Raw genomic sequence first — 21,410 nt, 5'->3', positions numbered from 1 at the left:
GCATATGGTTGATCCCACGAGGGAAATGGCAATTCTGGATTGGATGCTGAATAATGTCTCAGATTTCATCAGGGAGCTTAAGGTAAAGGAACCCTTAGGAGCCAGTGATCATAATAAGATAGAATTCACCCTGCAGTTTGAGAATTAGTGGATGAATGGAATAAGTATTTTGCATCATTCTTCACTGTGGAAGACGCTAGCAGAATACCAGAAATGTGAGAGTGTCAGGAGGCAGAAATGAGTGTCATTGTTATTAATAAAGAGAAAGTACTTGGGAAGCTGAAAGGTCTGAAGGTAGATAAGTCACCTGGACCTGCTGGATTACACTCCAGGGTTCTGTAAGAGGTAGCTGACGAGATTGTGAAGGCATTAATAATGATCTTTCAAGAATCTCTAGATTCTGGAATGGTTCCTGAGGAGTGGAAAATTGTAAATGTAACTCCACTCTTTACGAAGGGAGGAAGGCAGAAGAAAGGAGATTATAGGCCAAGTAGCCTGACATCAGTGGTTGGAAAGATGGTGGAATCTATTCTTAAGATGAAATTTCAGAGTACTTGGAGATACATGACAAAATAGGCCAAATTCAGCATGGTTTTCTAAAGGAGAAATCTTGCTAGACAAATCTGTTGGAATTCTTTGAGGAAATAACAGGCAGGATAGACAATGGAGAGTCAGTGAATGTTGTTTATTTGAATTTTCAGAAAGCCTTTTTATAAGGTGTTGCACGTGAGGCTCCTAAACAAGATAAGAGCCCACAGTGATACGGGAAAAATACTAGCATGGACAGAGCATTGGCTGACTGACAGAAGACAAAGACTGGGAATAAAGGGAGCCTTTTACTGATTGGCTAGTGGTGTGCAGCAGTGGCTGGCATTGGGTCCACTTCTTTTCACATTATATGTCAATGATTTGGATGAAGGAAGTGATGGCTTTGTGGCCAAGTTCCTGGATGACATGAGGACAGGTGGAGGGCCAGGTAGTGTTGAGGAAGCAGGATATGTGCAGAAGGATTAATACAGATTAGAGAGATGGGCAAAGTCATAGCAGAGGGAAGCTATGGTCATGCACTTCAGTAGAAGGAATAAAGGAGCGGACTGTTTTCGAAATGGGGATAAAATTCAAAAACAGAGGTGCAAATGGTCTTGGGAGTCCTCAGGGTGGATTTCCTAAAAGTTAACTTGCATGTTTATCTAATGATGAGGAAGGCAAATGCAATGTTAGCATTTATTTTAAGAGGACTAGATTACAAAAACAAGAATGTGTTGCTGAGGCTTTATAAGGCATTGTTCAGACCACACTTGGAGTATTGTGAGTTGTTTTTGGCCCTTTATCTAAGAAGAGATGTGCTGGCATTGGAGAGGGACAAGAAGAGGTTCCAGGGAATGATCCCAGGAATGGAAAAGTTAGTATTTGAGGAGCCTGTACTTGCTGCAATTGGGAAGAATGGGGGGGGGGGGGGGGCGACAGGGGTCTAATTGAAAATGATCAAATTTTGAAAGGCCTTGGGAGATCAGATGTGGAGAGAACGTTTTCTATAGTGGGAGAGTCCAGGACCAGAGGTCACAGCTTCATAATTGAATGACATCCAAATGGAACAGAGATGAGAAAAAATTTTTTTAGCCAGAGGGTGGTGAATTTGTGGAAATGATTGTCACAGATGGCCATGCAGGCTAAGCCATTGGGTATACTTAAGGCAAAGTTTGACAGCTTTTTGACTAATCATGGCCTCAGAGGTTATGGGGGAGTAGGCAAGAGAATGGGGCTTAGAGGGATAATAAATCAGCCATGATGGAATGGCTGAGCAGACCTGATGGGCTGAATGGCCTAATTCTGCTCCTATGTCTTATGGTCTAAACAAAGCTTCTCAAAATGTTTTAATTAAATTGGATGATGATATTAAGAGCCACTTCATTTATGAATATCCACACCTGAGCAAATGCATTAAGAATGTTCCAATTTTTAGGAATAGCAGATTTATTGATCCCCAGACTCGGATCCCGTTGTTCATAATTAAGAAAAGTGGATTTTTGAGAAAGCTGAAGGTGGGATCGTGGATCTGAGTTTCCAGTTTGGGGAGTATCAATTTCAACAAGTGACAAAAAGTGACTTATCTGACAGGAAACAGAGTAGCTGTGTCCTAATTTTCCATATAAGTACAAGCCAATGGCATCAAGTGATAACAAGTGTGGTGCTGAACTGTTAATATGGGAGAATTTGGGCGATTGTAAATGTTATTGCAAACCTCAATGGACTGTCTCCCCATTTGCCTTCAAGTACTTAAGTTTAAAAAGATAGAAAAATATATTCTGTACAATATGATGAGAGTTCAAAGTGAATTTATTATCGAAGTATGTATGGTATATGTCACCATATACTACCCTGAGATTTGTTTTCTTGTGGGCATTCACAGTAGATACAAAGAAATGTAATAGAATCTATGAAAAACTATACACCAAGATGGACAAACAACTAATGTGCAAAAGAAGGCAAACTGCAAATACGGTACAATAAGGAAAATAATAATAACAACAATAAATAAATAAACAAACAAATAAATAAACTGATAGATAAATAAAGAAATTAATTAATTAGTTGAGAACAAGAGTTGCAGAGTCCTTGAAAGTGAGCCCCCAGGTTGTGGAGTCAGTTCCTAGATAGGGTTAATGTATGCAGGCTTTATCCTCTGAAGCTGGGTGAGAGTAGAATGAGAGTTCACAGGTTTAGGGTGGAAGGTGAAATATTTAAGGGGAATCGGAGAGAGAAATTATTTAGTCGGAAGATGGTGCAAGTGTGGAACAAGCTCCTTGCTTACACAATGATACTTGCAGGTTTAAGTGCAACATATAAGACAAGTTTGGAAAGGTACATGAATGAAAGGTGTATGGGGGGGGCTATGAGTCTGGGAGAAAGTAGATGGGACTAGGCTGAAAAATAGGCTGGCACAGATTACAAACACAATAACATCTGCAGACGCTGGAAATCCAAGCGACACACACAAGATGCTGGAGGAACCCAGCAGGCCAGGCAGTATCTATGGGAAAAAGCAGAGTTGGTGTTTCAGACCAAGACCCTTCAGCAGGCTGTTGCCTGGCTAGCTGAGTTCCACCTGTATTTTGTGTGTGTGTGACACAGATTAGATGGGTTGAAGGGCCAGTTTTTGGTTTATAACATTCTGTGATTCTGACTCTATGATAAAGAAATCAGTGTTGAGGTCAGTGAAGTTATCCACGCCTGTTTCAGGATCATGTGTATATAATGAAATCTATCCCCAACAGTACACATCAAAATTCCACTCACTGCTGTTGGTCAAAGCAAATTTGGCTAATACACTGGGAGGGACCCCCTGAATTTCCTTGACAAGATTCCCATGATATTTTATGCTCTTTGTTAAGCTTGCTTCCACCACCGTGCATGTGATTTTAACCATTACAACTAGAACTCCAAGGCATCCAGGAATACCAGCCCTGAGACTAGCTTGACATCTCATCTGAGAGCTCTCAGCTGGATATTACACTGGAAATAGTGAAAGCACTGACGGGTGAGACAAACCCGCAGAGAGAGCACTGGAGAAAGCATTTTGGGTCTTTGACCTTTCATCTGAGTGAAATATCTGCTATTCCCAATGTCTGATGTTTTCCTCTGGGCATAATTACTGTATACGTGTGTTCACCTGAGAAAACCTAATAAAAATATTTTATTAAAAATATTTTATTAAAAAATTCATGATGGTAACCCAATAACCATACTGTACAACAAATCCATCAAACAGCATTCACACGCAAAGTTTCTCCTCCAGAAATAGCCACGTGTATAAATACTTTCAGCCTTTTATAGGAAATGACCAGACAGGATCAAGCAGCACTGTGTGTGAGCTTTCATTTGACACACGGTCACCCAGCTCCGCAGTCAACTAGAACCCTATTAGACAAGATGTCTAAAGACAAGAAACCAGGTAGGAAATACTCTCATGCGTTCCAAGCGAACCCAAACCACATCCTGCTCTGAGACGATCTGAACAATTACAGGCACAAAAATGCACAATGTTCAGACTGCTTACGTCCTTCGAGTTTGACAACTGTAAAAGTTATGGTCCAAGGGTCCCCTCTCTCTGATTGAGTGGATCACAGTAGACTTGTAGCAGGAGAGATAAAATGTCAGCCTTTTTATTGCAGATTTGATTGCTGGTGTGAGTTTTTACTAACTCAGGTTGCCTTATCTCTCAGCCTTCAGTCTGAAGCTGTGAAAAAAAATAAATTGTCTTTACAGCTGAAATTTTGATAAGTTTCATTAAGGGACACAATCTCTCTTTAATGTGCTGGCAGCTCAGATGGAAGCAGAGGATAAGAGCATCTCTTATCTATTGTTGTTTGATATGCAGATCCAAATTCCACCCTGGAACTCTCTTGTCAACATGCATTTGATGTTAAAGAGAATTGTTATTTCCAGCCATACCTGTCTGACTGTGCAGATGAATGCTATGGAAAATTTCACAGGATTCTTTGTTGTTTTCCTTGCTTCCTTTAGGGGTTTCCAACATGGGTTCACAGACCCTTTGGTTAATGCTAGTGCTCCATTACAGGAACCAGGACTCTACTTGTGCTGTCCTTAAAGTAATGAACCCTTTTCTCTATATAATGTTGAGCTGTATCTTTGGGTTCCTGGAGATGTGTTATGAGGTAATGATTCAATGTGCACATAGCAAAGCTATAAAGAAACCCTGATAAGGCGCACCTCTGCTGACCAGGCCATGACTCTGGGTGGTGTGACTGTCAAACTATATGGTTAAGTATTAGCTTCTGCACTGAAGTAGGCTGGGGCTTCAGTAGAGCACGAATTGAAGCATAAATTGGTTGGCCTGTTCCTGTGCTCTACGACACCATGTTATTCTTTCTGTTTTTGGTCTTCCATGACACAGTGAATCTCCACAAGCTCCTAATGAGGTATAGCTGTTGTGGTGCCTTCATCGTGATTGCATCAATATGTTGAGCCCAGGATAGATTAAATCCATAGACTGTAGATTTCACAATCTGGTAGATGAACAAATTGCTTTAGATGAACTGCCTTACTGAGGGCTTGTATTACTGAGCATTTGGTTACTGTGTCAGAAACAAAACATGGTTCATATGCAATGAAGGGAGTTTTGGTCTTGATGGAATCCTGAGAGCAGAGGATGTATCAGACAGGGTTGAGGGGGATAAGATGAAGCCACACTCAGGTTAGAGGAACAACAGCTTATATTCCGTCTGGGTAGCCTCCAATCTGATGGCATGAATATCAACTTCTCTAACTTCTGTTAATGCCCCTCCTCCCATTCACACCCCATCCCTTATTTGTTTATTTAATATATATTTTATTTTTCCCCCTTTTTTTCCTCTCCTTGCCTGCTCTCCACCCTTCGGGCTCCTCTCCCCCTTTCTCTTTCTCCCCAGGCTTCCCATCCCATGATCCTCTCCCTTCTCCAGTCTGCTATCCCTTTTGCCAATCAGCTTTCCGGCTCTTAGATCCACCCCTCCCCTCCTGTCTTCTCCTATCATTTTGGATCTCCCCCTTCCCCTCCTATTTTCAAATCTGTTACTATCTCTTCTTTTGGTTAGTCCTGACGAAGGGTCCTGGCCCGAAACGTCAACTGTACCTCTTCTTATAGATGCTGCCTGGTCTGCTGCATTCCACCAGCATTTTTTGTGTGTGTTGCACTATACCCCTCATAATTTTATATTCCTTTCTTAAATCTCCCCTCGTTTTCCTATGCTCCAAGGAATAAAATCGGAACCTATTCAACTCAGGACCTCAACATCCTTGCAAATTTTCTTTGTACTTTTTCAATGTATTGATACCTTATAGTTGATATCGAGACCTATAGAACAATAGATGTCATTGAACCAACACAGAGAGGGAAAAGGATGGCACATAAATTTTTCTATGTCAGCTCCTTGATACGGACAAAATCCAAACATTAAGAGAAGCAGGGAGAGGAACCGAGAATCCTGTGGAATTTCCTAAAAGTTTTACCCACGCTGGATAACAGACCTGGTACGTCAAATTCATGTTGACAAGAGAAGCTCCTGGAAAAAGCATGTATCTTTATATCAAATAACAACAGATAACAGAAGTTTTTATCTTCTGTTCCCATCTGATCTGCCGGAACATTTAAAGAGAAACTTCATTTTCCTATTGCGAGCAACAGCCCTAATAAAACATTCTCAAAATTGTGGTGTTTAGACAGATTTTTCACAACTACAGCCTTCAAGCTGTCATTTTTCAACCAACTTTACAGATAAAACAATGGTTTTTGTTCTTGTTCCTTATCATTTGAAGAAAACATTCAAACATTCAAGCATCAATTGTGGATATAATTTTAGATCATGAGTAAACAAGGCTGATGAGTTCCGTTACAAGTACAAGGAGTGACAGGCATTTCCAACAGTGAAGCTGCATTAAGACTTGTTAGTGTTTGTGTTTGCAGAAGTAAGAATAGAAGAACAAAGTCAAATGTTTGAAATCAGAATGCAAAGAAGAGAATGTGACAGTGAATGTTGGCATGTCAACTGCTTTGTAAACAGAGCACCCTGTTTGAAAGTGAGGGTCAATCCTGTGGGACGTTCTACTGCAGAGGTTCCCAAACATTTTATGCCATGGAGCCATACCATTAACCGAGTGGTCCACGGACCCCAGATTGGGAACTCCTGCTCTACTGGATTCTTTACAGAAATTACAGGATTCACCGAAATCTGCTCATCACCCACAAACTGTCTCCAACCTGTCAGCATGAACATCGATTTCTCTACCTATCACTAAACTCTCTCTATCCCCCCCTTTCTTTCCCTTGTCCCATCAGCCCCAATTGTCCCTTCTATATCACTTCCCCCATCATCTTGATCTGCCCAACATTCACACATTCTTCCCCCCAGTTCCCCTCCCCATCTGCTTCCTTTTATTCTAATGTCCACAGTTGAATCCTATCAGATTCTTTCTTCTTCAATCCACTGTCACTTCCACCTATCACCTTACAGCTTCTTATATCATTCCCATTCTCCCTCTCCCTCCTTTGTCTATTAATCACCCCCTCTTGCCTGGATCTACCCCTTTGCCACAAACCTCTCACACTCCCCCACCCCCCAGCATTTTATACTGGTTATCTCCCCTCTGTCTTCCAGTCTTGACGAAGGACCTTGACCTGAAACTTGGACTGTCCTTCACTAATGCTACCTGACTCTTTGAGTTCAACCTGCATTCTGTACGTTGCTCCAGATTTCCAGCATCTGCAATCTCGAGCCTACAGTATTCTTTGCTGCTTTCCCTGCTTCTTTGACCACGCGTGGAGCTAATGACATTGGCTGCCTGGTCACTAGGCAGGATCAAAGCTGCAGAAAGCTGTCAACTCAGCCAGCTCCATCATGGGCACTAGCCTCCCCAGCATCGAGGACATCTTCATGAAGCAGTGCCTCAGAAAAGTGGCATCCATCATTAGAGACCCCCATCAACCAGAACATGTCCTCTTCACATTGCTACCATCAGGGAGAAGGTACAGAAGCCTGAAGGCACACACTCAGTGATTCAGAAACAGCTTCTTCCCCTCTGTCATCCGATTTCTGAATGGACATTGAACCCATGAACACTACCCCACTACTTCTTTTCTCTTTTTGCACTGATTATTTAATACACAGTTTGATTATTACGTATTGCAATGTACTGCTGCCACATAACAACAAATTTCATGACATATGCTTGTGATATTGAACCTGATTCTGACTCTGATTTCAGCTGACAAGGGAAATTTGAAATCCTGATTGTCCCTTCTGCACCTTTGTTAAATTGTTCACGTGTTCTCATAAAGCTCCCATTTACAACTCCGTAGTTTTATGTTTCCTTTCCATAAATTGATACTGCCAAGAATTCTAAATGCTTATGCTTATTTATAGAGCTGAGACAAGATTCATTGTGGCTGTGTGAACAGAAGATTGGAGGTTACCCACTCACACTAACCATAGATTATTAGAATCACTAAATTATTTACAAAGTGTATGAATAAATAAAGTACATATTCACTTCTACTTCAAGCCGCCATTCTAAGCAAGCAATAAAGAAAGGGAAGCTAGATTATGAAAATAAGCTAGCACAAAATATAAAAACATATAGTAAAAGTTTTTATAATTATACAAAACAGAAAGGGGTGGCTAAAGTGAACATGGGTCCCTTGGAAGACGAGAAGGGGGAATTGATATGAGGAAATGAGGAAATGGCAGAGACTTTGAATGACTATTTTGTGTCAGTTTTCACGGTGGAGGACATGTCTTACATGCCAGAGAGAGATGTTATGGATACGCTGGGAGGTGAGGACCTCGATACAATAGCTATCACTAAAGAAGCAGTGCTAAACAAACCTGTGGGCCTGAAGACAGACAAGTCCCCTGGTCCTGATGGAATGCATCCCATAGTACTGAAATAAATGGCTGTTATAGTAGAGGCTTTGGTGATAATTTACCAAAATTCTCCGGACTCTGGGCAGGTTCTGGTGGATTGGAAAATGCCAAATGTCACTCCACCGTCCAAAAAAGGATGTAGGCAAAAGTCAGGTAACTATAGGCCAGTTAGTTTAACATCTCTAGTTGGGAAAATGCTTGAAGCTACCATTAAAGAAGAAATAGCAAAGCATTTGGAAAGAAATGGATCCATCAGGCAGATGCAGCATGGGTTCAGCAAAGGCAGGTGCTGTTTGAGAAATTTACTGGAGTTCTTGAAGGATATAACAAGCACAGTGGATAGAGGAGAACAGATGGACGTTATTTACTTGAATTTCCAGAAGACATTCGTTAAGGTGCTACATGAAAGAAGTACCCATAATATAAAATGCATAGAGTTGGGGGTGATGTATTAGCATGGATAGAGGGTTGGTTAACTAATGGAAAGCAGAGAGTTGGGATACATGGGTGTGACTCTGGTTGGCAATCAGTGGTACTTGGTGTGCCACAGGGGTCAGTGCTGGGCCCACAACTGTTCATGATCTGTATTAATGATCTGGAGGAGGGGACTGAGTGTAGTGTATCTAAGTTTATTGGTGACACTAAATTGAGTGGAAAAGCAAATTTTGCAGAAGATATGGAGAGTCTGCAGAGAGATATAGATAGGTTAAGTGAGTGGGCAAGGGTCTGACAGACGGAATACAATGTTGTTAAATACAAAGTCATCCAGTTTGGAATGAAAATTGGAAGAGCAGAAAAAATGGTTAAAAAAAAATTACAGTGTGCTGCTGTGCATAGGGACTTGGGAGTGCTTGTGCATGAATCACAAAAGGTTGGCTTGCAGGTGCAGCAGGCTATCAAGAAGGCAAATGGGGTGTTGGCCTTTATTGCTAAAGGGATTGAATTGAAGAGCAGGGAGGTTATGCTGTAACCATACAGGGTACTGGTGAGGCCACATCTGAAGTACTGCATGCAGTTCTGGTCTCCTTACTTGAGAAAGGATATACTGGCTTTGAAGGTGGTGCAGAGGAGGTTCACCAGGTTGATTCCAGAGATGAGGGAGTTAGACTGTAAGGAGATTGAGTCACCTGGGACTGTACTCACTAGAATTCAGAAGAATGAGAGGAGATCTTATAGAAACATTAAAAAAAATACGAAAGGGATAGGTAAGATAAAGACAGGAAAGTTGTTTTCACTGACAGGTGAGACTGGAACTAGGGGACATGGCCTCAAAATTTTGGGGCAGTAGATTTAGGACAGAGGTGAGGAGGAACGACATTTCCTAGAGAGTGGTGAATCTGTGGAATTCTCTGCCCAATGAAGCGGTGGAGGTTACTTCAGTAAATGTACTTAAGACAAAGTTGGATAGATCTTTGCATAGTAGGGGAGTTAAGGGTTATGGGGAAAAGGCAGGTAGGTGGAGATGTGCCCATGGCCTTATTGAATGGCGGAATTACTAAGATCCTGCTCTTACTTCTTATGTTCTTTGTTCTCATGTTAAGCCATTACCCTACTTGAGGTGTAGAAAGCTGCATCGTACTTGATATCACTCTGATTGTTCTCTTCAAAGCTGTGGTGGATATGCAGAGATAGTGTCATTCAGTGTACATGGTTTGATACGGTAGGAGACCGTGGAGTCGATTGAAAGTCTGTAAATTGAAGCCCAATGCCCAGAACCCTGAATCTGCAAATCCCTATGTGTCTGCTGGGGGGTGGGGAGGGAGGGGGTATCTGTAGGCCCAAGTCTGTGTCTGCTGGAAGCCAGAGCCGTGTATGTGTGATGGTGGGAGGGAGGAACAGGGTTTGTATTTGCTGTTGGTTTGTGTTGCTTGTTGTGTTCCAGTCGGCCATGAACTACGTTTGAGCTCTTGTACTTTGCAAAACTAAACCCAACAGGTACACAAAAATGTCCATAGCTGCTGATTTAACAAAGAAGGTTCTTCTTCCTATTGCTACACCTGCCTGCCCCCCGCCCCCATCTTCTTTTCAAAGTAGTTGAATTTTGCTAATAAATGTTTTGAAATCTTTTGAAAGCAAGCTACAAAGTTCTTTTTCCCAAGCCAAATCCTGAATAAGATTGAGATTGTGGCTCATATTTAGCTGTCATTTAGGTTTGTAGGGATGGTTTTGGGGATAGAGAGAGGATTCGGGGGTCTGGCTATCCTTTAGGGCAGGGACGTAGAGAATTAAAGGTTAGGTCGGAGTCTGAGCTTCCACTTTGTGTTTGAAGACCAGTGACATGGAGGTGGAATATCTGCAGTTGGATGCTGGGCAGGCAGACCAGACTGGGCAAGGGCTGGTAGCCCCCACCCCAGGGCCAACAAGTTGTTACTGGGCTGTGGAGCCGGAATTCCATGCTTGCAGGAGAAACAGGATCCGATTCCACCTGAATCGGTGAGACCAGAGTTCAAGGCCCGGGTTCAGGACCCCATCATTGATGAGTCTGAAATTCAAGACCTAGTGTCTGGTGATCGGTGGGTCCTGGGGCCAATGGTGAGGATTGAGTCCTGATGGTCGATTGGAAGTCCGATACCCAGAACCCAGAGTCTACAAGTTTCTATGAGTTTGCTGGTAGGAGGTGGTGTCTGAAGGCTCAAGTCCATGTCTGCTGTAGGCCGGAGCTGTATGTGTTTGTGTGTGGGTGTGAGGGAGGGAGGGACGGGGTTTGTATTTGATGTTGGTTTTATTACTTGTTGATGTTCTATGGTGTCCTGCTGTGAGCAGTGTGGGCATACTATTTTGGTGCTGGAATGTGTGGGCTTCCCCAGCACACCTTCAATGCAAACGATGCATTTCACTGTATGCACGTGACAAAAAGCTGAATCCTGAAACCTGAAATTGCCCTCTGATTTGCAGATTATTAAATCATGTCATTGAAATGCAAACAAGAAACAGATGTTGTAAATCTGTGACAGAAACAAAGAGTACTGGAGATTTCCAGCAGAAAATGTGGAGAGAGAAAGCGATTGAATGTTTCTGGTCGATGACCTTTCAATGAAAGACTGATCACATTAAATGCTTCGCTCTTATAGTTGTTGTTTCATCCCCTGAGCTTTCCAACTTTTCTGTACCTTTGTTGAGAAGTGCCCACACTGGTAATTCCATGACATTTACAAACTAGAAATGATCTTACAGCTGCAATGTTTGGCCATGTCACAGTCTCTCTGAACTGGGAGAAAGATAATCAGAGCCCATCCTGAAGCATCGCCCAGGAGTTCTGATCAAGTGTCCCATTCCTGAAGATCCAACTGTGCCCTTACTTCATGCCTTAGACTCTGCCCGACAGAAGAGGGAAGAGGGTGAAAGCTGTGACTGACCGAGAAGAGCGGGCTGAGGGAGAGGCTAGACCTTACCGCCAAATGAAGCAGATGGAGATGGGAGAGCTTGGTCTATGAACCAATAGGGGGGAAGCAGGGGTGGGGAGTGAACATGACAAACAGGAGGAGGTTGAGAATGGAGAATTAGACTGAAGGATCTACCGCAGGGGTTTCACACTTGTTTATGCTTATAGACTAATACCATTAAGCAAGGAGTCCATGGACCCCAGATAGGGACCCTCTGATCTACAGGAAGATCGATGCTGGATGTCTTCCTCTACAGCTGTCTCTTGTGTAGTAGAGGAAAGGGGGATGCTGGCTCTGGGGAGGGAAGAACAGATGCCCAAACACACAGCAGTCCTCATCAAGGGATCAGAAGTGGAAAGGTTGAGCAGTTTCAAGTTCCTGAGTATCAACATCTCTGAATAGTTATCCTGGGCCCAACATATTGATGCAGTTATAAAGAAGACACGACAGCAGCTGTATTTCATTGGGTGTTTGAGGAGGCTTGTTATGTCACCAAAGACTCTAGCAAACTTCTACAGGTGTACCATGGAGAGCTTTCTAACTAACTGCTATGGAGAGGCCACTGCACAGGATGGGAAAAGGCTGCAGAAAGTTGTGAACTCAGTCAGCTCCAACATGGCCACTAGTCTCCCCAGCATTGTGGACACTTTCAAAAGGCAATCCCTCAGAAATGTGGCATCCATCATTAAGGACTTCCATTACCCAGGACATTCCCTCTTCTCATCAAGGAGGAAGTACAGGAGGCTGAAGACGCATACTCAATGTTTCAGGAACAGCTTCTTCCCCTCCACCATCAGATTTCTGAATGGCCAATGAATCCATGAACCCCAGCTCAGTAATTTTTTATGCCATAGACCAATACCATTAAGTAAGGGTCCATGGACACCCACTGGGAGCCCCATTTCTACAGTTACATGTCAGCACAGCGCTGATAAGTGTGGCTCTTTGTGTGCAGCTCCAATGGCGATCATCAAATATTCCCATTTAGGACTACGAAAGCTGAAATCCACAGTCACAGCCATGGGTACTTCAGTAAGCAACATTGTTTTAAGATGTTTAAAAAATATATTGATACTAAAAATCGACGAACCTCAGACGGCAGACTTGGGTTGCGAATGCAATTCCACTTTAAGGAAACAGAAGCGGGGATGCCACAGTGGTTTGCAAGTTCAACTGAGGTTTTAGAATTCCACACCCAACTATCCCGCTGGCAAATGTAGTCTCTGGGTAACAAAATTGAAGGCCTCAGAACCAGCATTGCTCTAACAGTGGAACAACATCAGGGACTGCTATGTACTTTACTTCACAGACACATGGCTCACCCTGCCATTTTTGAAGCAATGTTGCAGCTTGATGGTTTCACCATTATCTGCAAGGACAGGATAGTTTAGTCTCTTAAAGGCAAAGGAGGAGCTTTATGATTAACTCACTGTGGTGCACAAACGTGGCAGCTCTGTCTTAGTCCTGCTCAGCTGGCCTAACATCTAGCTGTCAAATGCCATCCATTTCATCTGCTAAGGGAGTTTTCCATCATCATCCTGGTAGCAGCATACATTCCGCCTCAGGGTAATGTCAGGAAGGCATTGGAGGAGCTGAGCATGGAACCATACACATTGATGCTTTCCCTATCAATGTGGGAGATTTCAACCAGGCCAGCTTGAAGAAGTTTCTGAACAACTACACCAACTTATCACCTGTGGAACCAGAGGAGCCAACACACTTGACTACTGTTATATCACCATCAGAAATGCTTACCGTCTCATCCCACATCCACACTTTGGGAAGTCCGATCACCTGGCTGTACCTCTACTCCCAGTGTACAGGCAATCACTGAAGACCGCAGAACCATTAGACAGCATCAAGAAGGTACGGACAAGGGACACAGAGGAAAGCTCTCAGGATTGCTTTGAGTAGATGGACTGGACAATATATATAACCATATAACAATTACAGCACGGAAACAGGCCATCTCGGCCCTTCTAGTCCGTGCCGAACTCTTACCCTCACCTAGTCCCACCGAACTGCACTCAGCCCATAACCCTCCATTCCTTTCCTGTCCATATATCTATCCAATTTAACTTTAAACGACAACATCAAACCTGCCTCAACCACGTCTTCTGGAAGCTCGTTCCACACAGCTACCACTCTCTGAGTAAAGAAGTTCCCCCTCATGTTACCCCTAAACTTTTGCCCTTTAACTCTCAACTCATGTCCTCTTGTTTGAATCTCCCCCATTCTCAATGGAAAAAGCCTATCCACGTCAACTCTATCTATCCCCTTCATAATTTTAAACACCTTTATCAAGTTCCCCCTCAACCTTCTACACTCCAAAGAGTAAAGACCTAACTTGTTCAGCCTTTCTCTGTAACTTAGGAGATGAAACCCAGGCAACATTTTAGTAAACCTCCTCTGCACTCTCTCAATTTTATTGACATCCTTCCTATAATTCAGTGACCAGAACTGTACACAATACTCCAATCTTGGCCTTACCAATGCCTTATACAATTTCAACATTACATCCCAACTCCTATACTCAGTGCTCTGATTAATAAAGGCCAGCATACCAAAAGCTTCCTTCACCACCCTACCTACATGAGATTCCACCTTCAGGGAACTATGCACCATTATTCCTAGATCCCTCTGTTCAACAGCATTCTTCAATGCCCTACCATTTACCATGTATGTCCTATTTTGATTAGTCCTACCAAAATGTAGCACCTCACATTTATCAGCATTAAACTCCACCTGCCATCTTTCAGCCCACACTTCTAACTGGCCTAAATCTCTCTGCAAGCTTTGAAAACCTACTTCATTATCCACAACTTATTATCATCTGCATACTTACTAATCCAATTTACCACCCCATCATCCAGATCATTAATATATATGACAAACAACATTGGACCCAGTACAGATCCCTGAGGCACACCGCTACACACCGTCCTCCAATCTGACACACAGTTATCCACCACTACTCTCTGGCGTCTCCCATCCAGCCACTGCTGAATCCATTTTACTACTTCAATATTAATGCCTAATGATTGAACCTTCTTAACTAACCTTCCATGTGGAACCTTGTCAAAGGTCTTACTGAAGTCCATATAGACAACATCCACTGCTTTATCCTCATCAAATTTCCTAGTAACCTCATCAAAAAATTCAATAAGATTTGTCAAACATGACCTTCCACGCACAAATCCATGTTGACTGTTCCTAATCAGACCCTGACTATCCAGATAATTATATATACCATCTCTAAGAATACTTTCCATCAATTTACCCACCACTGATGTCAAACTCACAGGCGGATAATTGCCAGGTTTACTCTTAGAACCCTTTTTAAACAATGGAACCACGTGAGCAATACGCCAATCCTCCAGCACCATCCCCGTTTCTAATGACATTTGAAATATTTCTGTCAGAGCCTAATCAAAACTAATATTAAAACTAATGGTATTGTGATCACTGGACCCGAAGTGCTCCCCAACACATACCTCCGTCACCTGCCCTATCTCATTCCCTAACAGGAGATCCAACAATGCCCCTTCTCTAGTTGGTACCTCTATGTATTGCTGCAAAAAACTATCTTGCAATATTGAAGGGATTCATTTTCAAGTCTGAATAAATATTCCATAACTGTCACTGACTTCATTTAGAGTAATGTGGATGAGTGTGTGCTTTCGAGAACATACCCAAATCAAAAGCTGTGGATGAATACAGAGATTCATAGTGTGCTGAGGGCTAGATCTGTGGCATTCTAGACCAGTGATCCAGAACTACACAAGAAGTCCAACCTATGGAAGGATACTTCATGAGTGAGAAAACATTTCTGATTGAGGTTAGAGAAGGAATCGGATGCACATCAGCTCTGTCAGGGTTTGCAGGCCATTACTTCGGACATCATGAGTGCGCGTGATGCTTCACTCCCCAATGAGCTCAATGCCTTTAATGCACACAATCTGAAAGGAAGACTAAAAACATAACTATATGACCCCTTGCAGCATCCAGAAACCAACATCAGAAGGTCTTTCAAGAAGGTGAACCCTTGCAAGGCATCAGGCGCTGATGGTGTACCTGGTAGGGCTCTGAAAACCCACACCAACTAACTGGCGGGAGTGCTCTGGGACATTTTCAATCTCTAACTGCTGCAGTTGGAGGTTCCTATCTGCTTCAAAAGGGTGACAATCACATCAGTACCCAGGATTAGCAGGGTAGGGTGCTTCAATGACAATCACACAGTGGAACCCACATCTCCTGCGATGAAGAGCTTTGAGAAGCCGCTTATGGCTAGAATCAACTCCTGCCAAAGCAAGGACCTGGACCCACTGCAATTTGCCTATTCCAACAGTAGGTCTACAGTGGATGCAATCTCACTCATCCTTGGATCACCTGGATAATAGCGATATCTATGTTAGGCTGTTGTTTATTGATTACAGCTCAGTGTTCAACACAATCATACCTTCATTTCTAATCAAAAGACTCCAAAATTTGGGCCTTTGTACTCCTCTCTACAACTGGATCCTTGACTTCCTCACCAAGAGGCCTCAGTTTATGCAGATTGGAAATAACATCTCCTCCTCACTGAATTCAACACTGATGCTTCTCGAGGATGTGTGCTTAGCCCACTGCTGTACTCTCTCTACACCCATGACAGTGTGGTTAGGCACAACTCAAACAGTGTCTATAAATTTGCTATAAGTTTCAAATTATGACAAGGAGGCATATAGGAGCAAGGTAGATCAGCTGGTTAAGTGGTGTAGCAGCAATAACATTACACTCAATGTCAGTAACACCAAAGATCATGGACTTCAGGAAGGGGAAGTCAATGGAGCACACACCACTCCCTATAAGGGATCAGAAGTGGAAAGGGTGAGGATTTTCGAGTTCCGGCATCTCTGAAAATCTATCCTGGACCCAACATATTGAAACAATTACAAAGAAGGCACAACAGTGGCTTTGTTTCATTTGGATCTTGAGGAGACTTAATACATCATCAAAGACTCTCACAAATTTCTGCAGATGTACTGTGGAGAGCATTTTAACTGGTTGCATCTCTGTCTCGGAAAAGGCTGCAGAAAGTTGTAAACACAATCAGCTCCATCATGGGCACTAACCTCTCCAGCATCCAGGACATCTTCATGGAGCAGCACCTCAGAAAGGCGGCATCCATCATTAAGGACCCCCATCAACCAGGACATGCCCTCTTCTCATTGTTACCATCAGGGTGGTGGTAGGAGCCTGAAGACACACACTTAATGTTTCAGAAATATCTTCTTCCCCTCCACCATCAGATTTCTGAATGGACAATGAACCCATAAACACTTCCTCATTATTATTTTTCCTTTCTTTTTGCATTGATTACTTAATTTTTTATATATATTTCTTATTGTAGTTTGTAGTTTTTTTTATTTTGCACTACAATGTACTGCTGCCACAAAACAACAAATTTCATGACGTATGCCAACAATATTAAATTTGATTCAGATTCTGAGAGTCTGGAGCTCTGATTGGCAGCAGCCAAGGCATTAATTTGCCTCTGCAATTTCTTCCGATCACTACACTGGTCTGCCCACTTCCATAAATGATTGGTTTCTATCTCCCACTAAACCATTGCTGGCATAGACTTTGGCCAGTGTGAGTTGATGTTTGAGGGAAACTTCTTGGTTTTCACTACAACTTCAGCTGCCCTGTCATGTCTGTCTGAACCAAACCTCTACTGATGGTGACCAACATCCAATTCACATCAGTGACTAATGTAACAATGGGTTAACAGTCCAATCACATGATACAGGTAATTCTTAAAGGGGATACTCATTTTATATATACCACATATAATGGCTCAACATCATGTGCTGAAGGGGCTGTAGTGTGCTGCAATTTTCTACATTCTGTGTTCATACTTTTCAATTCTGCTTAGCAGCTTCAACTCAGTGTTAAGCAGTTTGGGAGAATTCAATATACAATGGATCCTGGTTAAATAGGACTAGTACATTTTGTCCCCATTAAGTAGAAGTTTCATGGAAGTAGTTAAAAACATATAAAAATTAAAACTACCATTTTTCAGAGTAACAAATTATGTATTTAAATGAAATACAGAGCAAATTAGAACTCTAGCAATACTACTACAGTACTATAAAACTGTATTAATTCCTAATAGTTAAAGACGGAGGAATTCATCCAGTTTACACTGCTGTGTTCTTTTGATTGTCTGTAACTGAACAAAATCAGTGCAGACACCTAGTGCAGACAGTACTTCATACAATGCTTTCATACAATGTCTTCATCCAATGCTTTCGATGACTGCATCCTCCAAATCTTCTTTTACATTATAACATTCAAGGTGAATGCCAATACTTACAGATTCTTCGTAGTTTCTAACTTGTTGAAGTGAAATCATTTCATTTTCACTCCTGCCCATTTTTAGCATCTCACTTAAAACATCAGTGAGCAAAACAGTTCCAATTTGTTTTACTGATTATTTCTCAACAACTATCAGTGACAATAGTCACCATTTTTTGAACACAAACACACACAACTGCTATTATTTAAAAACCGCTCGCTCTATGACTGGTGTAGTGTTTAACAGCCACACAAGTGCATGCAACTGACATTAGGTAGAAACTTCAGCAATAATCTCCTGTCTCAATTAAGTGGTATTGTGTCCCAAATAAACAAAAAGGGAATCCTGGCTATTTCCTTCATTAGTTTCTGTTCTTTAAGAGTTGTCCCAAATAAGTGGCTGCCCCAATTAACCACTGGTCCAAGTGAATGGAATCTAATGTATTATTAAAATATTAATAGTATCTTTTCACAGCTCTACAAGACAGTTTTTCTTTTTGCTAAAAGTTGCCCAAGTATAATTTACTTCAGTACAGCTCCATAATAATAAAAAATATGTCAAATATAACATCGTAGTCTGTCTTTTTTATTTCCGCTCATACATTTTCTGTTTGATTAAACTTTATCACTCATTTCTGTTACCTTGTGATTGTCCTTTCTAGGATTAGATGAAAAATCACGGATCTTAGCTGAGAAAGTCTTTGCACATGATGCTAAGGATGAAGACGAAAAAGATGAGGTCTCCCCATTTGGCATGGCGGATGACTGTCCAATTGGACAACATGAGATACAAGACAGCCTAATTAACAGAACGTCCAAGGAATCCATTGAGAAGAGGTACCAATGCACAAAGATTGAATCGCAAAAATATCTTGAATTTATGTACAAACGTTTGTAGTTATCCTCTCTAATGTAGAAAGATGTCTCAAAGGGTTTAACAATAATACTACCCACTGACTTTGACAAAGAGCAATAGAAGGAATTTCAGGATCCATGAGTAAAATGTGAGTTTAGAGAGGAAATTCCAGAGCTTAAGAATTTGGGGACCAGAAGTATGGCTGCAAGTGGTGAAGTGATTAAAATCAAATATGGCCAAACTGGTGAAACGTGGAGGTCTTGAAATTTTGGAAGACTGAAGGAAATTCCAAAATTAGGAGGGTCATTGATAATTTGAAAAACTAGGCTTGGTGTTTTAAAGCTGAAATATTATTAGTCTAGGAACTTTGTAAACTCAGTTGGCAAAGGGGTGTAAAGGACGAGGTGAGTTAGAAGCCAAGCTTTGGAGATAGATGTCCACATTTATACAGGGTGAGGAGAAATTGAGCAGATGAACACTGGTGTGGATAATGGTTTCCAATGGGGATGAGTTCAGCTTGGGTCAGAATAGTTGATGTTACACAGGTGAAAGTGAACAATCTTGATAGTTGGATGGAAATATCATCAGGGGCTCAAACTCAGCACTCAAGGTTATGAAAAGTCTGGTTCAGACTAATGACAAAAAAAAGTAGGCGAGGAACAAGTAACAGAGATGAAAGTCAATAGCGTTTATCTTTCTGATATTAGGGCAAGACACAGCAGCTTGCAGAACCGGAGAAGGGGAACGTTCAAGGATCTCATGGGCAATGAGTGATGTATCAAACCTCATAGCCTCTGAGTCAAAGTTGTACAGCGCAACATCAGATGATAAAGAGAAAGATAACAATACAGGCAGTAAATTTGTATTGATATTTTAGATTTTTCTGTATTTGTTTATTTATAATTATTTTATTAACCATTTACATCTTTCTCCCTCCACAGAAAGGGATTAGATTAGCTCCAAAAAGTGAAATAACAAGAAATATAGCTGACACATTTACCTTCCAATCCAGTTATTGAGCAGAATGTTGGTAGACAAAGGCATATCATTTGATTGTTTCCTTCCTGCCTTTCCATCTGTTTTTTTTTTATCATGGATTGAGATTTGGAGTGTGGGTCTCCTTCTTCCTAATACATAGCAAAATATATTAGACAGTGAAGATGGATACTTGGGAAGTCCTTAAGAACTCTGTCTGGAACTGAGAGCTCTACAAAGAGAAAGCTGTAAAATGTGGGGAAATAGAGCATCAATTCGCCCATATGCCTCAAGTCTTCGTATGTAACAAAAAAAAGTGCCCTTATCTTGGTGGTCGCAGGTTAAGTGTTTGAGTCTGCTTTTTATGCCCTTTGATCATTTCATTGTATTTTACTGAAAACTAACCAGCAGCTCAGTTCTCTGGATAGAGAGTTAACATAAGTCCCTTTCCCTATTCTTACCCACTAGGCTTGGACTAAACACACCATCTCTTCCCCAGATTAACCTCCACAAGTATCGCCAAATCATTCTTCATGTCACATAGGCTCTCCTTACTCAGTGCCTCAGGATCCAGATTGACTTACTTCAGTTTGTGGTTTCTGAAGTGGCTCATGTGGGAACATCAGGTTCTTCTACAAGTGATGAAGTGGGTAGGTGGTAGTTTGTGTGGTTGGATGCTTTTTTCACCACTTAGATAATACATGCACTCAATAACATCCTACATACTCCTTCTTCACTTTAAAAAGGGGCCAGAGATTCCTAAGAAATAATGACGATAATACAGTTTTTCAAAGAGGCTTTAAGTACATCATTTCCTCTGATCATCTGGTAATCTCTTTGCATGACAGAACACAATCTCAATAACAGGACGGCCCTAATTCCATCTTCAGCCAAGGTCCATCCTGCACTTTCCAACAGAGTGGATAGTCCATGAGTCACTGTCTAAGTCAGTCATGGAATCACAGAGGCAGAAAGCATGGAGGAAGCACAATTACAATGACCTTCATTGGGGATTTGGCATTAATCAGCCTTGGTCTCATAGTTAAAACCATAGCTGACAGTTCAGTTACTAACTGATCCAGAAAGCTCAAAGTTCTGCTATTGTTGGTGATCTGTTTCAAAACAAAGATGTGGTCTTTGCTTTAATTAACACGGATTCTGGGCTGTGTTGTCACATTAGGAAGAAGATAAGAGCAAAGGCCATTGTACCGACAGTGCCAATTACCCAAGTGCAACAGGTTGGCTCAGCCAATCAGATAGTGGAGCCATCATACAAAGATGTACCTGATTTCCAGAGAGTTGCCATCACTGGAGACTATGCGTCAGGGGTAAGAATAACTTCACACTATTGAATGAAGCTTTGCGCCAAGTGCCAACTCTACCTAGCTTTTTTTCTTTTAGAGACATGGACTGAAATGGGAAATCTGAAATAAAATA

The 21,410-nt window shown here is 41.8% G+C and overlaps 1 protein-coding gene across 3 annotated transcripts in view; it reads left to right on the top strand.

Annotated features, from left to right (window-relative positions):
* ampd1 (adenosine monophosphate deaminase 1 (isoform M)) overlaps positions 1-21,410 on the top strand; it is a 259,415-nt gene that overhangs the window by 196,367 nt on the left and 41,638 nt on the right. For 2 of the 3 annotated variants that reach the window (XM_072253361.1, XM_072253360.1), the window contains 2 exons: positions 18,805-18,979; positions 21,154-21,301. In XM_072253361.1, the coding sequence (XP_072109462.1) occupies positions 18,897-18,979; positions 21,154-21,301 (231 nt within the window). In that variant the 5' untranslated portion in view covers positions 18,805-18,896. Of the gene's footprint in view, positions 1-3,878; positions 3,953-18,804; positions 18,980-21,153; positions 21,302-21,410 lie in introns of those variants that run through there. The other variant, XM_072253359.1, reaches the window with a different exon arrangement.

The sequence above is a fragment of the Mobula birostris genome, chromosome 3 (genome assembly GCF_030028105.1).
Source record: "Mobula birostris isolate sMobBir1 chromosome 3, sMobBir1.hap1, whole genome shotgun sequence".
Taxonomy (NCBI): domain Eukaryota; kingdom Metazoa; phylum Chordata; class Chondrichthyes; order Myliobatiformes; family Myliobatidae; genus Mobula; species Mobula birostris.
The sequence above is the reverse complement of the archived record's forward strand: the minus strand, read 5'-3'. Positions and strand labels throughout refer to the sequence as shown.